Here is a 23,205-nt window from a genome sequence, read left to right on the forward strand (position 1 = left end):
TGAATGGCACACATACACAATCCATATCTCAATTGTCTCAAGGCTTAAAAATCCTTCTTTAACCTGTCTCCCCCCCTTCATCTACACTGATTGAAAGAGATTTAACAAGTGACATCAATAAGGGATAATAGCTTTCACCTGGATTCACCTGGTCATTGTCAGGGAAAATGTTTTGTATACTCTCTATTATAGTCCCGTGTAGCTCAGTTGGTAGAGCATGGCGTTTGCAACGCCAGGGTTGTGGGTTTCCCCCGGGGGACCAGTATGAAAAAAAAAATATGTATGCACTCACTAACTCTGTAAGTCGCTCTGGATAAGAGCGTCTGCTAAATGACTAAAAATGTTTTTTTTTAAATAATAATGTGTGGGAATACTCTCTCTATTATGTGTGGGAATACTTTGGAACAGATTTTCTAAATTAAAATCACTTGAATTTGCTGGTGTTTTTACAGTCCATTATGTCCAACAATAAAAATTAATAATCAGTAGCCAGTTGGGGAACCCTGTCCTAGACATTTGATGCATATGGAAATGTTGTTTCTTTAGTTGGAAGAGTAAAAACTCTTTCACACACAGAGAAGATCCGAAAAAAAGGAAAAGAGGGAAACAGAGAGATAAAATCTAAAACACCGCCATTTCAGGCCCAGTTGGTTTCAGACCTAAAATTGCATCATGTCTCAGAACCTTTTGTCTTTCTTTTAAAAACCATAAAAATGCCTCAGGATGTTTCCTGTGTTTGGTATCGAGTGAAAATGGGCTGGGGTTTCTCCGACAGCGCCTTGCCTGGAAAGGTCAGCTCTGTGGGGGAAATGAAAGTGAGAACAAATGTGGCATTTATTATGATCAATACCCCACTCTGGGCCAACAGGAAGAGTCTCACAGCACAGCAGGCCATGTGAAAAGAAGACCATTGAGACACTGTGTATATGTACTCACCACCAAACACACATTCATGTACTGGTACTCACCTGTGGGGAAATCAGAGGAGGGTAAATAGTAGAAAAGGTGAAGAAAAAGTTTTACTCCAATGTAGTAATGAGGTAGGATCCACTTGATACCTCCAATTTCAGATACTTCATCAGGCCTTTTGTGAAGATTCTAAAAGGCAATCTTAAAACAATTACCCTTCTTCAGTTCACTAATTTAATGACGCTATAAACTATAGAGATACACACAAGGGGAGAGTCTCTTTCTCTCTCTCCATCTCCCCAGACTATTTTCACTCTTAGGCTCATCATCCTATTCTCCCCAGACCAAGCAAAGCGCTGAGTAAAGGGAAAGAGAATCCAAACAATCCCTGGCATGTGGTTACAAAAGTTTTTAATTTATTGAGAGCACTGTTACTAAACAAAGTTTTATTTCCCCTCCTATTGAAATCCAAGTCACATCTTGGATTAGTATTTTTCTAAAAGCTATCTCTTGAGACAGATGTGAACACAAAGACATAAGGTAGCTTTTCTCTTGCATTTTTTGAAGGAAATTAAACAAAGTAGTGGCAGACCCAAAATAGTATTTTAAAAGACAATATAAATTGAATCTCACTATAAATGCACAACATGAATTGGAGTGAAAATAGATCAAACAAAACTGGCTGAACCAATAGTCAACTGAATGGAACACCATTTCAACATCATCAGGGTGTCTGAACATATAGTTCATATCATACAAATGTGGATATTATTTGTTTTTTAAAACAAATTGATTAAGGTACAAAAACCTTTTAAGTTGTGTGACACTCCCTTTTATTGTGCTATGCCAAAGATGATGACAAATAGGGAGAAAATGTATAGAATACAATTACTCTCTTGAGTCATACAGCAACATATTGGGTGATGGATAGTAACAGATACAATGGATGGCTGCTCAATGGACTATGAGATGCTTTCCCTTACAGTAGAATACCATGTTACAGTACATACAGTATAAGATACAGTGTGTATTTTGAGTCCATTTTAAGTGTTCTTGTGCTTAGGAATAAGGGAATCTTTAGAACAAATCCATTCAAACTCACCTTGGATGTACTGTGGATCCAAAAAGTTGCAGCTGTGTAAAATTGTTTTTTATCATATGCCTTATTTCAAAATCACCATCCACAAATCCATTTAGTAGGTTTAAAAGACTGAAATATCAGTGGATTTGTAGAGTTAAATCAAATGGCTCACCCTAATTTGTGGGCTAATTCTGCCATCCTCTCATTTCCAACTCTAAAGCCACTATATTAATCATCTCATTAATGTCAAAGATGTTAAACCACTAGATGTTGTACTGCCATCTACTTACCAGCTAATTGGTAGTGGAACATTTCCATCTCTTTATCAATGGCTTATACTTCAACCCTGACGTATTAATGGCAACATGCATCATGAAATAGAACAGATTATAATTGCTACCTGCTATCTGTACTCTATTTAATCCTTTCACCTTAGTTTGAAATCTAGTTGGAGTCTTGTCATACGTCACTGTACTTAAAGGACATCACTGTGGTATCAAATGACAGGTCAATAGATTGCCTACAAACAGGTGGTTTAAGACACGTATGAACAACATAGAGAAAATGGTTGGGAAATATGTCATGGCTGCACAAAAACTTCTCTCTAAATAGTCATTTCAAAATGTTACATATTTTTTTTCTCCATGTCAGATGATGAGCAAATTAGAGAGGAAATCTGTAAGTAGGAGGCATTCTATTTCAATGGAGTGACATTAACAGAATGACAAAATAAATCATCCAGTCCTGTAATGTGTCCTTCCAGTGCAAACATACAAAACTTTTATTCAGCATACTGTATGCATCTATAGATAGTGTACTAAGTGGGTGTGAGTCTAATGTTTGGAATTGGAAATGCTTGTGTCTCAAGGAACAAAACCACTGTTCATTATAAGGCAGACGACATAGCTGTTCATGACTGTTATTGACATATCAAAGCAGACAGGACAAACTGAATTGGCATAGTGCAATAAGTGTCACTATTCTTGGGTTGGGGAAGAGCTTCTCTTTTTAGATACACCAAAAATTATGCCTCCGATCAACGTCCAAGACAGCCTCTTTATTGCAGCAGAAGAGATCCAAATAAATCTCTTTCGACAAGTGATTCTGTTTGTTCTTTCTACGTTCAGGAGTCCAGCATGAGCAGTCAGTGAATCCTTTTGGCAGTAGTTCAGTGGCGGGTGAGCGAAATGCCGCAGTGCAACACTTTTCCCCCCTTCTCTTCCTCTCTTTTCCTTTCCTCATTTTTGTGGGGTCTGGGGAAGGGCTGCCCGATCACATGCCTGTGGTGCTCAGGCCCATGCCTGCGGCCTGGCTCATGCAGGGGAGAGTCTGTGCAGCTTTGGGGAAGTCATGGGCGACCACCCGTCCGTTCTCTCCCCCACTCCCTGTCCTGGTCATCCTGCTCAGGGTGGAGCTCAGCATGGCCGCATCAATGATTTGCTGCATGGGAGAGTTTCATTACACTACTGTGTTACATAACAACAACACAGAGAAACACATGATAGTTACGCATGAACTCTGCTGATCTCTACTAAGGTAATCTATTGAAATATTGAACTCTACTGAGTTAATCTACTGAAGCCAACTGGGTTAATTTTACTTGACTGAGTTCAATTTAGGATGGACATATCCCTCGGTAATGCGTTAAAAAAAACGAATTACTTGAAACAGCCACTAAGTCATCATTATTGGTTCAGTGACTTTGTATAAAGCAGGGATTTGCAAACAGACAATCCTGACTTCTGTACTATGAGTCACTCAGTTGCTTTATTCCATCATAAACTCTTGTGAAAGATCAGAGAATGAACTCATTCTCTCTGCTTATTTCTCTCTGTTTATTTCACACAGTGGAGAGCCATGTCCAATAATTGTACCATACAAAATATGAGGCCGAACCCATAACAATAACGCAAGCAGAACCGTGCGGCACTAGCTCCCAGCCTACTCTCTTCTGCATTAGTTTAACATAATGAAACCCTGTAGGCTTGAAACTGGAGCTAATGATCTGGATGTGGGCTTGTACATCCTCGGTGTATAAATGATTTAAATCCAGCACACTTCAATGGATTCCGAGGATTATGCTCTTCGGCTGATGCAGACTAATTGGTATATTCGCAGCAGCGATTTGTGGCTGTGATACTTTAAACACAGCAGTTATGTGATTCTGCTGTCTACTCAACATGACAAGTAAACATTTTCAACAGAATGGCTGTTTATGCTGGAGAGTTGAACATGTACTGTAAAGCAGGCATGTATCATATACACATTAAAATATAATAATGTCATTAAATCACTTTTGTTGCTCATATGCAAAGAAAGTCCCTGGTTTCATGTCTTCTTAACTGATGTAATAAACAACACATCTGTTGTAATTACTTAATCTTACTGTCTGCTGCATTTGGATGTTCGTTTTTTTATTTTATAAATACATTCAAAACCAAAACGTGCACCCCTTGGAGTCCAGAGGACCGCGTTTGGGAAACGCTGCACTAATTGTAAGTAGCTCTGGATAAGAGGCTCTGCTAAATGACTACAATGTAAAAATTTGAATAAATACAAATATTAATCATTAAGTCCATGAGGTTAATGAGAAGTTGCTCATCAAAGTTATATACAAGTCTGAACTAATTCTCTGATAAGATGAAAAGACAGCCACATCTTAGATCTAAATAGGAGCTTCTACTGTAGCATGATCAAATGCATCTGCCAGTTAATATGTGATTATTTTCAAGGGTCATCAGAGATGGCGATTACAAACATAACACAAACGTCTCTATTTCCAGAAGATACAGTACAACACAGGAGAGAATAAGTATTGTACAACTAAGAAGTGGTGTGACATATTCTCCACCTACACACAAACTCTTCAGCACAATTACTCAAATCATAGTCATCTAGTAGCTGTAGCACTGCATGGAACCCTTCATTAAAACAGCTCTATGCCTGACAAAGTGCTTTATTCTTCATTCCTGTAGTTCAGGGAGATGTACAGTATCTCTGTATGAGTCATAGTGGCGGCATGAGTAGATAATAATCGGTGCCAAGTTAGAGTCATGGATATTGGCTCTTATTACATTACAGAGCCTTCGTCATTGCATAAAGGTTATGGCAAGCGCTGCCTGTAGTCCTGCACTTAGCTTACCTTCATCCTCCTGGACTCAATCCTGGACTTGTAACAGAACTCGACCAAGGCCACGAGCATAGCCAGCCCCAGCCCTCCAATTAAGATGTAGAACACCCCAGCCACATTGCTGAGGCTCAGAGCACTGGTCTTGTCCTACAGGCACAGAGACACAGGGTGAGATGCACCAAATCATGCCCAAGAAAAACACCACAGCACACCATAGTACACTAATATAAAGGTAGGATAACCATATAACTGTTCTCTAAGGCTACTACACTGTAATGGTGACCTTATAAGGCATATACCCTTAAGTGTGCCTTCATTAATCAACAGGTTATTGTTTATCACCTATAAAGGTGCTGGCATGTCTTTCTAATTTAACTGACTACTATCAACAACAAACTTGATACAGTATATTTCTAAGACTGACAGAAACATGCAGAGTCATGCACATCTAACAAGCTTGGGGTGAACATGTCCTCAGAAAGTAGAGGATTAATGTGCATTTATGGTATACTGTATCTTTTATATGACATAATGTCCAGTCAATCAAAATCACATTTGCATTAAAAACCATGAATTCCATTCTATATCTCCTCGCTTATTTATTTATCCTTTACTTAACCAGGAAGTTCCAGAATGATATGTAGCTGGTGTTGTGTATTCTAAATAATTCCAAGACTTGTTCTAATAGAGTGGAACCATGCAAGAGGAAAAAAGGTCAACTTTGTTTTAGGTTTACTTCATAGGTAGGGGTATCTCTATAAAATATCATTACATTTTCAAATAAATGCACTAAATAAGGGAGGGCAATTGGTTCGACAAGCCATGGTAGTCATGACATCACAAGAGGGTTTGTGCACATCCGTGACATGCATTGTCTGGATTTGGTGGCCGACAGGCCGTGTCTTGGATCTCATCCAATAGCATGCACACTGTCTAAATAAAAGACAGAGACGAGGAAAACAGCACTAGAGGGGCCGATTCTGGGAGAGAAGATCCAGATATGGAGGAGGTCTTGTATCAAGGGCTTTCTCTCCGCACCGTCATTTACACTTGTGTCTCTTTATTTTATTTTGAAAGTTAAGATCACAAATCAATCAAAATTCTATTCATTCAGCAAACTGTGAATACTTTGTCTGTTGATGACTCAAGAATATCCCAGACATTGGAAAATATGGTATTGGCGCTGACAGCAATTTTATGGTTTTTAGCTTTGTTTTACTATACTATTCAACATATACTATTCAACGTCAGAGAATCCAACCCTAGGTATACATTTTGGTTTGATGAAACAAGCATTTACCAAGATCTAATTACAGGCCGTTGACTTATCCATAGGATGCGAGGACACAGCAATTAACACTAATCACTAAGGTGTCTGAGTTCCAGAGCTGACATGAATCGCTGTTATAAGGACACCAGTTTGGGTAAATGGCAGATTGGAGACAAAGAGAAAAGGTGCTGAGTGCTAGGGAACGACCTTACAGAAGTGCTAATGCTCAATCTTGGTGTTAAGTATAGGACCAACACATGGACTGACCTTTCTTCCGGAGTCCTTGCTTCCACACTCTCCCTTATCGTACCACCATTTGTTCTTTAGTTTGTCTAAGACGGCTTGCTCATTGAGTTTCAACACCGCTAGGTTTACGGGGATTCTTCAACCAGGGAAATAACATAAATAACATTACCCATGTTATCTTATGTTATTCAGCACATAGTAAACATACACCCATGATTATGTATAGATATCTAGATAGATAAACAAAAAAACACAATCACAACTTGAAACTGTCACTGCCAAAGTGATATGCATTAATACTCCATCTAGCTTTGTGTCCTTTCTCCCTACTGCAAGATGTGTATTACTATATCACTTTGGGTAACCGGCAAAATGTAAACACTCAGATATGCAAACCTGTCAATTATTGTTGCTCTATAAAGGCAGTACTTGAGAAAACATACATAAAACTGTGTAATTTCGGGGAATTGCTAATACAACTACTTTGAAAGTAAACTGCAAGTTTTTTAAGAATTTATAATACAATATAGTTCTACGGTTACACAAACTAACGTCACCAAGGACGAAGGGGGATTTGTGGTATTGCAGCCAGTGTGTTTTTGAAGGTACGTTGCCGGTTACCCCCATCGTCGTGGTTACCCGCTAGGTTTCTCATACTGGGGCTGACCTTGGAATCACCTCCCCCGCTGCCGCATTCGCCCTTGTCGTACCACCATTTGTTTTTCAATTTGTCCAACAGGCCCTGCTCGTTCAGTTTTAACACTGCCAAGTTTACTGGGTTTCTTGAAATGATAATAGAATAATACTGGTCAGCATTTATGGAGATGTGATACGTGGTGTGTGGCAGAGGTAGTTCAGAAATAAAGTCTAAAGAGTAAAAAGTAGGTATTGTCATCAGAACAATGAAAAATGTATTTAAAAAAATAAGTAACTAATAATGTGGCTGACACTGTACAATTAAGACAAACATTTGTTTCTAGTATGTAAAAATAATGTAATATGGCTAAACCATGACAGATTTTACCAAGCAAGACAAGGGTTATAGGTAGGAGAACTATAAATGTCAGTAATGTCTTAGATTTTGGTGTGTGATCATATCGTTCTATGAACATTTCCTGAAATAAGTAGTTCCCTGGATAAGGAAAAGGCATAAATAGCCAACTTGTTGATTCACTTTGTAATATTCAGTTTTCGTCAGTCATCATCATTCATTGTGTTATTGTTGTGATCAAGGAACACCATCCAAAGCATTACCGATATTGTCCATTGTGGTCCATTCCCTTGCCTTCACCCTTTGCTATTGCTGGTCCACTGTGGACAACCCTCTCATTACTAACATGGCAGAAGGTGCTGCTGAAAAGAAGACTAATGGACATATAGCAGCATGAACCTCAACAAGCTAGAGTCTTTCTCAGTAAAACCCCTGAATTCTTTCTTATCCAGAGAGAATTGGAAAGAAAGAGTCTGCCTTATGGATGAGTAAAAGAAATCCACATCCTGTATTAGGATTAGTAGCATTTATCTTTGAGAGCGTCAGTTTTCTTGTGATGCAACTGACAAAATAAAGTGATGTGAGTGATGATGATGTGGGGAAAAACAGGAAGGAAGAACATTACATTTTCAACAGGTAAGGCAAGATAAGGCAAGGGTGGGATGGAATGGTGGGCCACATCAGAAGCATAGCAATGAATGACTCTTGGTCCATTTGTGTTTCATGGATATTATGGAGAACTGATTACAGTTTACAACTTTATGATGGTGGATAATGGTGTTGTCTGAATCTGACAGAGCAACATTGATCGTATTTAGAACTGATGGTTAAGAGATTTTCCAAATGATCAAAACCAAAGCTCATATAGAATAGTATGCATCTGATGTGGCAAAGTTCTTACAGTTCATACAGTAGTTATTTCAACAGCATTTTCTACTTCCAACATACACAAACTATCATTAAAGTGCAAATATAGTACACTGCGGCATGGTGATTATTGATTGGTTAAAGCTAGTTTTAGATGGTTCGTTTTCAAGAGCAACATTTTTACAACTTTAAGAATGTAGAATAGGAAAATATAAATCCTATATACGTAAATCCAAATAAAGATCAATTGACATAATTGGCTCGGAACTTGATAGCGAATTTGAATTCACAGCCACAGTGTGATACAAAACAGTTAATCTCAGAGCATGTATGAGGCAATCCCGCCCAGCCTGTACCAGCCATCACATCAGTGAGTGTAAGTATGAAAGCCTTTGTGAAACACCACTCTCTTCGGTCACCTTGATAAAGATATTACATGTGTATCAAACATATGTGATGCAGGTAATGTGGAATTGGTAGACTATAAACTAGGTAAACGACATGAGTGATCGATCAAAAAGGCTGCTAGGTGTGGATGCCAAAGCCTATGTGCTTTGTGAATGGGCCTGTTAATATGAGGAAAATAAAATCTGATTGAACACAGATGCATGAAAAGTGGTGAAACTCATGAGTTCCTAAATTTGAACAGCAAAATCTTGCAAAACATAAATAAAACTGGGTTACAGTGCCTTTGCCCTGAAATAACTAGGCAAATACTGGGTCATAATTGGTTTTTGGTACTAAAATAAAATGGTAATTCAATCATGAGAGATGGTACAAGGAAAGGTAACAACTAAAATGTAGGATTCTATTTCTAGGGCTCTTTCTTGCGAAAATGCCGATTTGATATTTACTACCAAAGTGCACATCTCTTGTAGTGTCTCCATTGTCTACTGTTTTTCCAAATGAAGCAGTGAAACAGCACCACAGAGCGCAAAGATAAAAAGCTGCAGGTAATAACATCAGGGCTTAATTTAAAGTTCATTTTAATTAGCTTTCATGTACTATCTGTCAAGACTGAATTTATATTTTCATAACCGTTATCGTCCCCCGTTTGCTTAGTTATTTAATGGAGAAAGACATTGCAAAATGATATTGTATGAATAAGTAAGGGACTGAACAGTCATGCTTCCAACATACAGTTGAAGTCGGAAGTTTACATACACTTAGGTCGGAATCATTAAAACTCGTTTTTTCAACCACTCCACAAATTTCTTGTTAACAAACTATAGTTTTGGCAAGTCGGTTAGGACATCTACTTTGTGCATGACACAAGTAATTTTTCCAACAATTGTTTAGAGACAGATTATTTCACTTATAATTCACTGTATCACAATTCCAGTGGGTCAGAAGTTTACATACACTAAGTTGACTGTGCCTTTAAACAGCTTGGAAAATTCAAGAAAATGAAGTCATGGCTTTAGAAGCTTCTGATAGGCTAATTGACAACATTTGAGTCAATTTGAGGTGTACATGTGGATGTATTTCAAGGCCTACCTTCACACTCAGTGCCTCTTTGCTTGACATCATGGAAAAATCAAAATAAATCAGCCAAGACCTCAGAAAAAAATTGTAGGTCTCCACAAGTCTGGTTCATCCTTGGGAGCAATTTCCAAATGCCTGAAGATACCACATTCATCTGTACAAACAATAGTACGCAAGTATAAACACCATGGGACCCCGCAGCTGTCATACCTCTCAGGAAAGAGACGCGTTCTGTCTCCTAGAGATGAACGTACTTTGGTGCGAAAAGTGCAAATCAATCCCAGAACAACAGCAAAGGACCTTGTGAAGATGCTGAAGGAAACAGGTACAAAACTATCTATATCCACAGTAAAACGAGTCCTATATCGACATAACCTGAAAGGCCGCTCAGCAAGGAAGAAGTCACTGCTCCAAAACCGCCATAAAAAAGCCAGACTACGGTTTGCAACTGCACATGGGGACAAAGATCGTACTTTTTGGAGAAATGTCTTCTGGTCTGATGAAACTAAAATAGAACTGTTTGGCCATAATGACCATCGTTATGTTTGGAGGAAAAAGGAGGAAACTTGCAAGCCGAAGAACACCATCCCAAACGTGAAGCACAGGGGTGGCAGCATCATGCTGTGGGGGTGCTTTGCTGCAGGAGGGACTGGTGCACTTCACAAAATAGATGGCATCATGAGGAAGGAAAATGATGTGGATATATTGAAGCAACATCTCAAGACATCAGTCAGGAAGTTAAAGCTTGGTAGCAAATGGGTCTTCCAAATGGACAATGACCCCAAGCATACTTCCAAAGTTGTGGCAAAATGGCTTAAGGACAACAAAGTCAAGGTATTGGAGTGGCCATCACAAAGCCATGACCTCAATCCTATAGAACATTTGTGGGCAGAACTGAAAAAGCGTGTGCGAGCAAGGAGGCCTGCAAACCTGACTCAGTTACACCAGCTCTGTCAGGAGGAATGGGCCAAAATTCACCCAACTTATTATGGGAAGCTTGTGGAAGACTACCTGAAACGTTTGACACAAGTTAACCAATTTAAAGGCAATGCTACCAAATACTAATTGAGTGTATGTAAACGTATGACCCACTGGGAATGTGATGAAATAAATAAAAGCTGAAATAAATCATTCTCTCTACTATTATTCTGACATTTCACATTCTTAAAATAAAGTGGTGATCCTAACTGACCTAAGACAGGGAATTTTTACTAGGAATAAATGTCAGTAATTGTGAAAAACTGAGTTTAAATGTATTTGGCTAAGGTGTATGTAAAGTTCTGACTTCAACTGTAAGTACGTGTTGATGATACTTTATTAACTGAGTTGAGACAGAAGGGACACAAGCATTCTAGACTTCTGGTGAGAGTGGTTACAAACCATAAGTACAGTATAGTTATGTATGGCTGAATGAGATCTCACTATAACATTACAATATGTAACTATTACGCATTATTACTGAAACAGACAAAATGTGCATAATTTGCCCATAGATTGAGACATTAATATAACATTTAACTAAATGTATTAAAGCAAATATCTCTTCAGTCATTATTATCTACTTTATAATTACATCTGAAAAATAATTGATCATTTATGTAAGCTCACTCACCTCATTGTGTCTTTGGCATTCACATGTAAAACACAACATGTGGTAGATCGTCATGGTGATGTGACCAGCCTGTAATTACCTTAGTGCTGATCCCTTGGGAGTGGCGATGCCGTATCCTTTAGAGTCCAGGTTTCCGCCCACCTTCATAGTGTCACATGGTTTCCTCTGCTCGATGTACTCGTTCATGGTGGACTCCAGCAGGTAGGCATACCTCCCTTTGGACTTCCTGACCCGTACCACGCCCTCGTCTGTGGTCTTCACAAACACTGACGGGTCGGCAGACTTCATGTAGGACCACATCTTCTCAAACACGGCAATCTTCGATCTCTGAGGTGCAAAAACAATAATGACTTGAGTGAACTATATAGGCTACAGATGTGCTCTTTGAGAATGTAGCCATCTCATCAGAAACTATAGAGCCACTTCATGACTGTATGCTTTTTCAGAGTGATAACATCTAGAGCAGCAGCTCACCCTGAAGAACTCTTTGGTGGAGCCTCCGTCTAAGGTACCATAGGCGATCTCCGTCTGCTTGGCCAGGTCCTCAGCACTCTCTATAGGCGACACCATCCTCTCTACTGTGAGGAAGGCAGCCAGGTTAGCCGTGTAGGAGGAGATGATGATGAGGGTGAAGAACCACCACACGCCCCCCACAATGCGACCAGAGAGGGACCTAGAGAGAAGAGAGAGAGGAGTCTCCAATTATCCAAACATTGCCAGTCTACGATAGACTCAAACGAAAGGGAAAGTGTTGCATGAGGGGAGTGACAAATCCATGTTTCAAGAGTAACACTAATCGTTTCTTGGCACACAATGACACTGCATTGCATTCTGTTGACACTACAGATAACCACTCAATCACTTGGATTATCACAGTTTCTCACAATGCCACGGGTACAGTGAGATGTGTAACATACACAATATGAGAAAAAGATAAGCAATTAAAATATTCATTATCAATCATAGCGATAATTGTACCTTCAAAAGACCTGGCGACTCATTTATCAACTGTGCGTACATTTCTCACTAAATTCTAGGCTTTGCGTGCACAACAAATTATTGGGGTTTATCAAACTGTCACATGCAAAATATATGGATGTTTTCATTGATAAATCAGAGCCATACTACATTTGTGCACTCTTGAACGAGCGCTACAACCCCATCTGGAAAATGCCCTCCATTCACCTTTTATGGTAACAAAAACCCTCATTTGCTGTATGTTTTGGAAATGTTGGAACTGGGCCATGTCAGTTTCTAAAAGAAAGTGCAATGGCTAATCTTTTGCAATGACTTTTCAGACTGAAAAGTGCCAAACACTGGCCGCGCATTCTGCAAGATCGATTGTAAAGCTAACTGCCTTTTATGCTCGCTTCGAGGTAAGCAACACTGAAGCATGCATGAGAGCACCAGCTGTTCCGGACGACTCTCTAATCACGCTCACAGTAGCCGATGTGACCAAGACCTTTAAACAGGTCAACATTCAGGCTGCGGGGCCAGACGGATTACTTGGATGTGTACTCAGAGCATGCGCAGACACAACTGGCAAGTGTCTTCACTGACATTTTCAACCTCTCCCTGACCGAGTCTGTAATACCTACATGTTTCAAGCAGACCACCATAGACCCTGTGCCCTAGAAAGCGAAGGTAACCTGCCTAAATGACTACCGCCCTGTAGCACTCACGTCGGTAGCCATGAAGTGCTTTGAAAGATTGGTCATGGCTCACATCAACACCATCATCACGGAAACCCTAGACCCACTCCAATTTGCATACCGCCCCAACAGATCCACAGATGACGCAATCTCAATCGCACTCCACACTGCCCTTTCCCACCTGGACAACAGGAACACCTATGTGATAATGCTGTTCATTGACTACAGGTCAGCGTTCAACACCATAGTGCCCACAAAGCTCATCACTAAGCTAAGGACCCTGGGACTAAACACCTCCCTTTACAACTGGATCCTGGACTTCCTGACGGGTCCCCAGATCCTCAAAAAGTTATACAGCTGCACCATCGTGACCGGTTGCATCACCGCCTGGTATGGCAACTGCTCGGCATCCGACCGTAAGGCGCTACAGAGGGTAGTGCATATAGCCCAGTATATCACTGGGGCCAAGCTTCCTGCCATCTAGGACCTATATACTAGCCGGTGTCAGAGGAAGGCCCAAAGACTGTCACAAACTCCAGTCACCCAAGTCATAGACTGTTAGCTCACCTACCGCACGGCAAGCGGTACCGGAGCGCCAAGTCTAGGTCCAAAAGGCTCCTTAACAGCTTCTACCCCCAAGCCATAAGACTGATGAACAATTAATCAAATGGCCACCCGGACTATTGACCCCCCCCACTGCTGCTACTCACTGTTTATTATCTATGCATAGTCACTTTACCCCTACCTACATGTACAAATTACCTCGACTAACCTGTACCCCCGCACATTGACTCAGTACCGGTACCCCCGGTATATATCCTCGTTATTGTTATTTTATTGTGTTACTTTTATTTTATTTTTTACTTTACTTTATTTAGTAAATATTTTCTTAACTCTATTTCTTGAACTGCATTGTTGGTTAAGGGCTTGTAAGTAAGCATTTCACGGTAAGTGCCTCTTGTATTCGGCGCATGTGACAAATACAATTTGATTTGATTTGATATTCAAACAATTTCAAAGTAAATGCTGCCTACAGCCCACACTTCTATGCAAAGGACGAACTGTTGCTCAATATTTTGTTTATCAACACATGATTGTGTTTCTATCTCCTGCCTTGGTATAGGCTCTGAGATTAAATAGGCTATGATGTTGCGCTCCTATCGCACAGCAATACTGTAGCCTACCCATACTGTCAAATATTTTAAATAGGCTACTGATCTATTTACCTTTGAGCATGGTTGGCTATCAAATGAGCAATGGATAAATGGTAGCCTAATAGTTGTTGTGTAGCGGGAATAAACCAGCCCTGTCAGAAAAGGAGAGACATGCCCTGTAATATGATTATGATTTAGGCCTGAATAATAAAAGTAAAATAAATATATTAGGTGACATGCTGCTATTTGATCTCCTTACCAATGGCAAATGCATCTGTTTTATCATTAGGCCTACATTTTAATGTTTTTATTAGCCTACCGTTATTATAATTACTGTGCATCAAACAATGCTATTTCCCTTAAAATAACTATATTTGCTTGCAATACAGTTGATCAACCACTAGAAGTTGTGCATACTTTCCCATCAAGTTCAAAAGGGATCAATACCAACCTTTGCGGGAAAACTGGCACACGCAAGGTTTAGTCTTTTTTGTGCGCACAAACCTTTGATAAATGATTCTAGGCCTGAATCTGTGAGCGTTCTACGTTCTGCTACAAAAGTCTTCTAAACCACAGCAGGGACAGAGATAGCTGCTGCAGCATGTCTGCTCCAATGATCACAGCGTCGCTGTGAAACAGTGATCACATTTATGAAAACAGAAACACGTATTGTTGGATTGTCCTTTGTAGGCTGCACCCATCCAATTAGTATGCATTCTATGAAACAATCTTCTCAATTTCAGGCAGATCAGGTGTAAATAAACATGAAAGTTGTGTGGGCTGAGGGGAAGATGGGGAAAGCTGATAGATCTGTAGCAAATAGCGTTCAGCATTAAAGGAGCACTGAGTGTAAATGCAGGTTTCTCGAAGATGACACTCCTCTCTTGGAAGCAGCAAAGCAGCTAACTAAAGCAGAGTAATTGTGTGAAAATAAAAATAACAAGGTGTTGTTCTCTGTTGTTTTATGCAAAGCAGAGGATTAGCTGGCTCCAGTATTTGGATTCACCCTGCATATTTGGGGAGAAGAACATCATCACCCACAGACCTGTTTCCAAATCCAGAAATCATGGCAACCGTTACTCTGGAAGATTCGCTGAACAAAAGCTCATTTTATTGCCCTGAATCCCTGCTGCACAATGCAGCTCACACACTAAAAGAGAATTTAAAGACAGCGACAACAGAGGGAGCCGAGGAATAGGGGTGTGTGTGGGGTGGGGGGGGGGCATGTGAGAATGCCACTGATAATACCAGCAAAGGAAAGCAAAAACAACTACATTTCCAGAAGAAAATGTGTGTGTTTGCTAGCTTGTCTTAAAGTATTAGTGGTTGTGAAATAAGTTATAGTAGTGGAAGTGACTGCAGTAGTAATGGTAGTGACTGGTTATAGTTGAAAAAGTAGGTAGATGTGAGAATTGATAGATTGATTAATTGATTGAATGATTCATAGGATATGATAGCCTGAACATGTGAAAGTTGGTTTGATGTCTCTCGCTTAAACTGTTCAAGAGATGGTGGGTTATTTTATGCTAATGTTTGCAAATAGAAATAGTTAACGTTGTTTAAATGTTTGTAGATGAAATGGTTAAAGAGCAGTAGCATTTAACATGTCTACCACTGTGTTTTTATGGTTGGCATTGAACCCATTAAGTTATATGCTAATTTATGCTAATTAAAACAGTTTATAGTTTATAAAGATTTTAAGTTAGGATTGTTCTTAACGTTTTAAAGTTGGTCTTGTAATTGGCCAAGGAGCAGGACCATTTTGAATAGCTACCACTGTATTCCTATGGTTTTCATTCTAACCCATGTTATTTTATGCAAATCAAATGTGTTATTGTTATAGTTGAAAAAGTGTTAATAGTATAAAAATCTGAATGCAAGCAATATACGTAAGTTGGGTCAGTCTGAATATCTCAACGTTGGTTTGGTGTTGATAGCTTAAACGGTGAAAGAGGAGATAGGTCTAGAATTTTTATTTATTTTTACCATTCAAGTCTGTCGCCCTTTTTTGCCATTGCAATCCATTGGGAGCTAATTTAAATATTGTTGTAGTATATAGCGTATACGGTTACAGAGTTATGAGTTTTGCTCTAATATGAAAATGTATGCAAATGTTAATTTATTAATGGATGGAGAAATTAAATAATCTATTAATCTATTCAGTGTTTCCTTCATCCTGAAGTTGGTTTAGAGTTTCTATCTTTAATGGTTAGAAAGCAGTGGCACTGTGAAAATCTACCTCTTATTGTCACCATTGACTCTAATGTAAATATTGCAAGTTTTAAATACTTATAGTAAAAAGTATCAAAAGTATCAAAAAGCCTTTGATATGAAATCTAAGTAGAGTCGTTCTGAACATCTTAAAGTTGGTTTGGTGTTGATAGCTTAAATGGTGAAAGAGGAGATGCGTATCCATTTTTAAATGTTTTACAATTCAAGTCTATGGCTATTGACTTGCATTGAGTTTTATGCAAATATGGTTGTAGTACAAAAAGCATAAATAGTTTCAAAAATATTTTCTTAAGCAACCTGAAGACGGCCTGTCAGCACATTCTAACGTTGATTTGGTGTTAATAGCTTAAGCGGTTTAAGCTCTAGATAGAGCGGAATAAAAATAATAATAATAATAATAATAATAATAATGTATGTAAGTAGGTAGGTAAGAAATCAAGAGTGTTCTTGCCTTCAGCAGGCACACTATGAAGCCATTTCTTCTGTTTCAACTTAAATTCATGACAGCTAACAGGCACAAGAACTGGACACAGGGGAACGCTCCAGGTCCAGCCACTACAACAAGGTGGGAAAAACAGCTTGGTCGTCCAGTTACACTTCCAGCATGTTAGCAGCAGGGAACACTTCTAAAATTGACATTAGTTTATTACAATTTTCATGAAAATGCAACTAACTGGTCAGGAGGGTTGATATTAATGTGGATAGCTACTGTATAACACTACCATCAATTCAATATAAGAGGTAATGAGGTACAATAACGATACACAAATCGCCAATGGCAACAGTAAAATGAAAATGAGATATCATTTCCCAAGTGTATGCTACAGCAAACACATGCACACAGGCACCGACACACACACAGGCACCGACATCTGAGGGAGGGAGGCAGTGTTATGTCAGTAGGTCTTTCAGCCAAGTCTGGGCGGGTAACAAGTCTCCAGAGACAATGCTTAACTTCACAACTTGCATTCTGTCGGTCTGTATTGTCTGAACATGACAGTGCAATGATTGCAGCACACAGCTCAGATGTGACGGTCATCTCTGTTTTTGACAGAACCGTTGTTCTGTTAAACTGTTGAGCATGTCATAACACTCAGGGTGACTGGGCCACCTCACCTCTGCACTGGGAAAGGGCTGTGAGGCACGCAGGGTTGAGTTTGTGAGTGTATGTGTGTGTGTGTGTGTGTCTGGACGTGCATACCTATGTGCGTGTTTGTGTGGGTACTCTGTAGCTCAGCTGGTAGAGCACGGCGCTTGTAACGCCAAGGTAGTGGGTTCGATCCCCGGGACCACCCATACACAAAAAAATGTATGCACGCATGACTGTAAGTCACTTTGGATAAAAGCGTCTGCTAAATGGCATATTATTATAAACAGAGTGTACTGTATGTACTGTAAAAGGAGGAGTATGTGTGAGTGTGTAAACCTTTGTAGCTATGGGATGGCAGGGTGTTGGAGTGTGTGTAACAGCAGAGCTGAAAAGACAGGCTGTGCCTGGGGGAGGAAGAGGAGCGTCGGGGCATCTGGTCACACTGATCACATCTGCCTTGGGCCTGGAGGTCTGACCCATTCAAGATCATGTCTCACTGCAGACACACAGACAGGAGGACAGGGGGACTAGCCAAGGATTACACAGTGATCCTTCCCCACTAATGGAGGAAGGGAGGGACCATTCTCCTCTGTGAATGTCATACAAAAATTTTTTGTAAAACGTTAAAAAAGTTATCCTTTTTAGATAAAGCTTTACTAAATATATTCACGTCACCAAATAATTGATTAAAACACACTGTTTTGCAATGAAGGTATACAGTAGCCTCAACAGCACTCTGTAGGGTAGCAACATGGTGTAGCTGGAGGACACCTACAGTGAGGGAAAAAGGTATTTGATCCCCTGCTGATTTTGTACGTTTGCCCACTGACAAAGACATGATCAGTCTATAATTTTAATGGTAGGTTTATTTGAACAGTAAGAGACAGAATAACAACAAAATAATCCAGAAAAACGCATGTCAAAAATTTTATAAATTGATTTGCATTTTAATGAGGGAAATAAGTATTTGACCCCTCTGCAAAACATGACTTAGTAACGTAACGTAACGTTACTGCATGATTGTAGCAGGTTTACTAACGCTTTAGTTCTATTAGCTATGTTATCTATGGCGTTACTTTAGCTAATATGGTGACAACGATGTAGCGGTCATGATATGGTTTGGCTTGGAAAGGTTTTGTCCCCTGGTCACATACAGCATTGAAGTCCACAAGCGAAGGGAAAAGGTGAGAGGAGGAGAGCACGTAGATGCGAAAAGGAATACAACGTGGCTGCTATGAAAGTGAACTGTGTTTACATGTGATCAGGGGTGTATAGATTCTGCCGATTCTGTTGAAAAATGTTTCTTAAACGGAAGCAAACGAAACGGGGATAAACATACCTGAATTTGTCTAATAGAAACTATTGTTTGCAACTGTTAGACTAATAATTACACTCTAGATCAGCTAGATGCAGGCAAGAGTGTGCAAGGCGGTATTGAATGTGTTACTGTCTGTCCATGTGTCACTGTCTTGTCACCTCAAATGTTTCTCTCGACCTGTGTGCACCTACGTTGTAAACTTTCATTCATAGGCTAGGTTGTAGCAACCTCATGATGTGTATAGGAACAATTTTAGTATCATGTAGTAGCCTAAACCTATCAATGTTACATTGAACTGGGTGAATGGAATATGAATGACAGTCATCCAATATGCTGTAATAGAAATAAAGTCATGCTTGTGAAATAAAAAAAGTATCCTCTCTCATCTTAAATGGCACCAACCGCCACTGGTGTGCACACACGTACATACTCTATGTATGCGCACACATTTTCTTTAATTAACTTGATATCACCCTGGCTACTGGCAAAATATGTGCTGTCAGAAGAAGCCAGATTACATTTAATTATATTAAAACCCATCTTAACCCTTTCACAACTCACCTATCTACAGAAGCCTCTGTATGACATAGGTAAGTATGCAATATTTGTCCAGTAAATGACTTTAACATGCTGTGAAACGTTACAGTAATGTTAGAGGTGCATCACACATTCTTCCAGCAATAGAAGTGGAGCGTATGAGGCTGAGAGTGAGAGGGGCGAGGCCTGGCGAAGGTGTTCCTAATCAACACTGCCACTTCTTCACTGCCTCACGCAATCCCTCAGTAAAACTCTCTTAAATATTAGATTGCCTCTGTGAATGGGAGAGAATCCCATCGGCTTTACACAGGGGAGAACAAAAAGGTTAGTGTTCTCTCTAAATCTATCTGTCATGTATACGCTGAGTATACTAAACATAAGGAACACCTTTCTAATATTGAGTTGCACCTCCCCCTTTTGCCATCAGAATAGCCTCAATTCATCGGTGTATGGACTCTACAAGGTGTTGAAAGCGTTCCACAGGGATGCTGGCCCATATTGACTCGAATGCTTCCCACAATTGTGTCAAGTTGGCTGGATGTCCTTTGGGTGGTGGACCATTCTTGATACCAAAGGGAAACTGTTGAGCATTAAAATCCCAGCAGCGTTGTAGTTCTTGATACAAACCGGTGCGCCTGGCACCTACTACCATACCCTGTTCAAAGGCACTTAAATATGTTGTCTTGCCAATTCACCCTCTGAATGGCACACATACACAATCCATGTATCAATTGTCTCAAGGCGTGAAAATCCTTCTTTAACCTGTCTCCTCCCCTTCATCTACACTGATTGAAGTGGATTTAACAAGTGACATCAACAAGGAATCATAGTTTTCACCTGAATTCACCTGTTCAGTCTGTCATGGAAAAAGCAGGTGTTGTTAATGTTTTATATACTCAGTGTACATGCTGAATGAATGAATTAATTAATGATGAATAGATGGATGGATTAATGCAGCTGTATGTCTGTGAAGCTAATCAGTAATCATGTAATCTGTAATCAACATGTATTAAGACGACACACACAGACATTAACCTCAGAAGTTAAACTAGGCGTTGAGCGGCTCCTGTGAGTTGCAATGTGACGAGCCCTTTCTGAGTGGCAGTGGTGACATTTACAGAGAACAAATACATTTTACCATGAATAAATAGCTGGGGTCTGCCCACAAAGCTGCTACTTCCGTCTCCCATTGCTCATGTAAAGATGTTGTTCTTCAAAGTCATGTTTCGATCTGGCTGTTTGGAGATTATCATCATTATACACAACATGGCAGGTCTGCTAGTTACCGCATTCTCTGCCAAATAACATCCTGCCAAACGCAGCTGGCCAACCAGTCTTTAAACTGCTCCCTCAGAGCTGTTGTCTATATATAACATTTGAGTTGTTGCACTGCAGGTCTTCTCACTGAACTCCCCAGTATGGGTAGCTAGTTGACCTTTCTATTTATACTGACCTTCAGGTGACCTTTCATAATCCCCCACATCTCTGCTCCAAATTAGACCCATCCAGAGATACAGAACCATCACTGTAGTGTACATACTCGCTCAGCCTCACATTGCACACCGTGAAATGTATGCAATAATGAAGAACCTACATGTGTATACAAAACATTAAGAACACCTGCTTTTTCCATGACAGACTGACCAGGTGAATCCAGGTGAAAGCTATGATCCCTTATTGATGTCACTTGTTAAATCCACTTCAATCAGTGTAAATGAAGGGGAGGAGACAGGTTAAAGAAGGATTTTGAAGCCTTGAGACAATTGATACATGGATTGTGTATGTGTGCCATTCAGAGGGTGAATGTGCAAGACAAAATATTTAAGTGCCTTTGAACAGGGTATGGTAGTAGGTGTCAGGCACACAGGTTTGTATCAAGAACTGCAACGCTGCTGGAATTTTCACGCTCAAAAGTTTCCCATGTGTATCAACAACGGTCCACCACCCAAATGACATCCAGCCAACTTGACACAACTGTGTAGTCAACATGGGCCAACATCCCTTTGGAATGCTTTCGACACCTTGTAGAGTCCATGCCCTGACGAATTGAGGCTGTTCTGAGGGCAAAAGGGGGAGGGGGGGTGCAACTCAATATTAGGGAAGTGTTCCTTATGTTTGGTATCCTCAGTGTAGATTCTTGTCATAAACAATCTCAGTATGACAAAGAGCGGAGCACAAGAGTCTTCAAACTAATTGGAGAGGTGTTCTTATATAAGTAGTACCTCCAGTGTGCTACGTTACTGATTAAGATACCCCCTACGTGTGAGAGACATGAACGTAGCTCATCTGTGTTCTGGCCCCATGAGTAAAGAACTCCTCATCCCACTGAGTTCTTTCATCACTGTCTGACCCACTGAGGTAGCAAGGAGGTGAATCCCCACTGGGTCAGGCAGGCCTCCTCTCCTCTGACAGCCTAGGAGATGAAGGCAAATCACCCAAGCAAGTCAACTGAGGAGAGGGGACACTTAAATGTTGGGCAAAATAGCAGATAAGAGAAGATCAACACATTTGTAAAGATTTGATTTAGACCAATCACCCATCTGCAGTACACCACCTGGTTGGAGAGTATAAAAGGACAGAGGAAAATAAACATGTACAGTACAAACTAAGACGGACTGCTTGGGATGTTCTTCTCCTGAAGCTTAACCATTCTGGCAGGGCTAAACGGCCGCATCTATGACAGGGAAAACAACATCTGTCACAGGCAGCTTTCTGCAAATGTAATCTAATTTGAGCCCATTAGTTCCCCCAAAGTAAAAGGATACACATGTCCTACCTAAATGTCAGACAGTGGCTGAGGAGCCAGCAGTTAGCGCAAGCCAAGCGCCCAGAGGAGGAGGCAGTGAGCCATCAGCAGGAATGTCACCAGACTGACCTGCACTATTGTTCTGGTAAAGAATCCCCATATGACTTTATGAAGGAATAAATGTATAATATACAAGTGTTAACTGAGCCTAGGTGACAATGGAATATAAAAGAACAAAGGATGCCATGCGAGGGTCAGGGTATCTTTAGCTGCAGGCAGGCAGGGACGCAGGTCACAGTACAGTATGGTTAGTTGGAAACAAAGGCGCAGGGCAGAGAATTGTGATAATGAGAATGGAACTCCTGTCCTATGCCAAGGGAGCAGCGCACAAGGAACCACATAGATACGGCCAAAAGCAATTGCAATCCAATATGTATCTGTCATTTTCTTTCTATGAGATACACAGGTGGCACAATGTCAAGTGGTCCACCCGAAAGGGTTATTTTATTGTTAACTCACTTGAAGGAATGCATCCTGTAAGAACCATAACCGAATCTATCTAATTTCTCAAATTCTTCTTTTGAAATTGACATGTCTATTCACAGAGAATCAGCATGAAAAATAAACCCTCTTTTGTGTCACAAAAATACCCCTATCTCCTCTCTGAGGAGCGTCTGCTGATGTCCCGGTCTGCCCTTATAAGAGCACAACAACAAGCCCCTCCAACAGCAGCCTCCTGGCCCAGACTGGACTCTGTGTCCTGGGGCTTGACCTGGGCTAGGTACCCCTGGCCTGGGTCTGGCCTGGACCCCATGACTGCTGCCTTGGGTTGTGAATAGAACAAAGCCTCCTCAAGGCCCAGTCCAGCCATACTGTCTGTCGGTC

At 40.3% G+C, this 23,205-nt stretch overlaps 1 protein-coding gene across 4 annotated transcripts in view; it reads right to left on the bottom strand.

Moving 5' to 3' along the window:
* Positions 1–1,302: 1,302 nt before the first annotated feature.
* Positions 1,303–23,205, bottom strand: part of LOC121574079 (glutamate receptor 1) — a 118,522-nt gene continuing 96,619 nt past the window's right edge. Inside the window, exons 12-16 of one of the 4 annotated variants that reach the window (XM_041886660.2) lie at positions 12,066–12,264; positions 11,671–11,918; positions 7,304–7,418; positions 5,133–5,267; positions 1,303–3,430 (exon numbers count right to left, since the gene is read on the bottom strand). In XM_041886660.2, coding sequence (XP_041742594.1) covers positions 3,263–3,430; positions 5,133–5,267; positions 7,304–7,418; positions 11,671–11,918; positions 12,066–12,264 — 865 coding nt within the window. In that variant the 3' untranslated portion in view covers positions 1,303–3,262. Of the gene's footprint in view, positions 3,431–5,123; positions 5,268–6,657; positions 6,773–7,303; positions 7,419–11,670; positions 11,919–12,065; positions 12,265–23,205 lie in introns of those variants that run through there. The other 3 variants (XM_041886661.2, XM_041886662.1, XM_041886663.2) reach the window with 3 other exon arrangements.

This window comes from Coregonus clupeaformis, chromosome 9 (assembly GCF_020615455.1).
Source record: "Coregonus clupeaformis isolate EN_2021a chromosome 9, ASM2061545v1, whole genome shotgun sequence".
In the NCBI taxonomy this organism is placed as follows: Eukaryota; Metazoa; Chordata; class Actinopteri; order Salmoniformes; family Salmonidae; genus Coregonus; species Coregonus clupeaformis.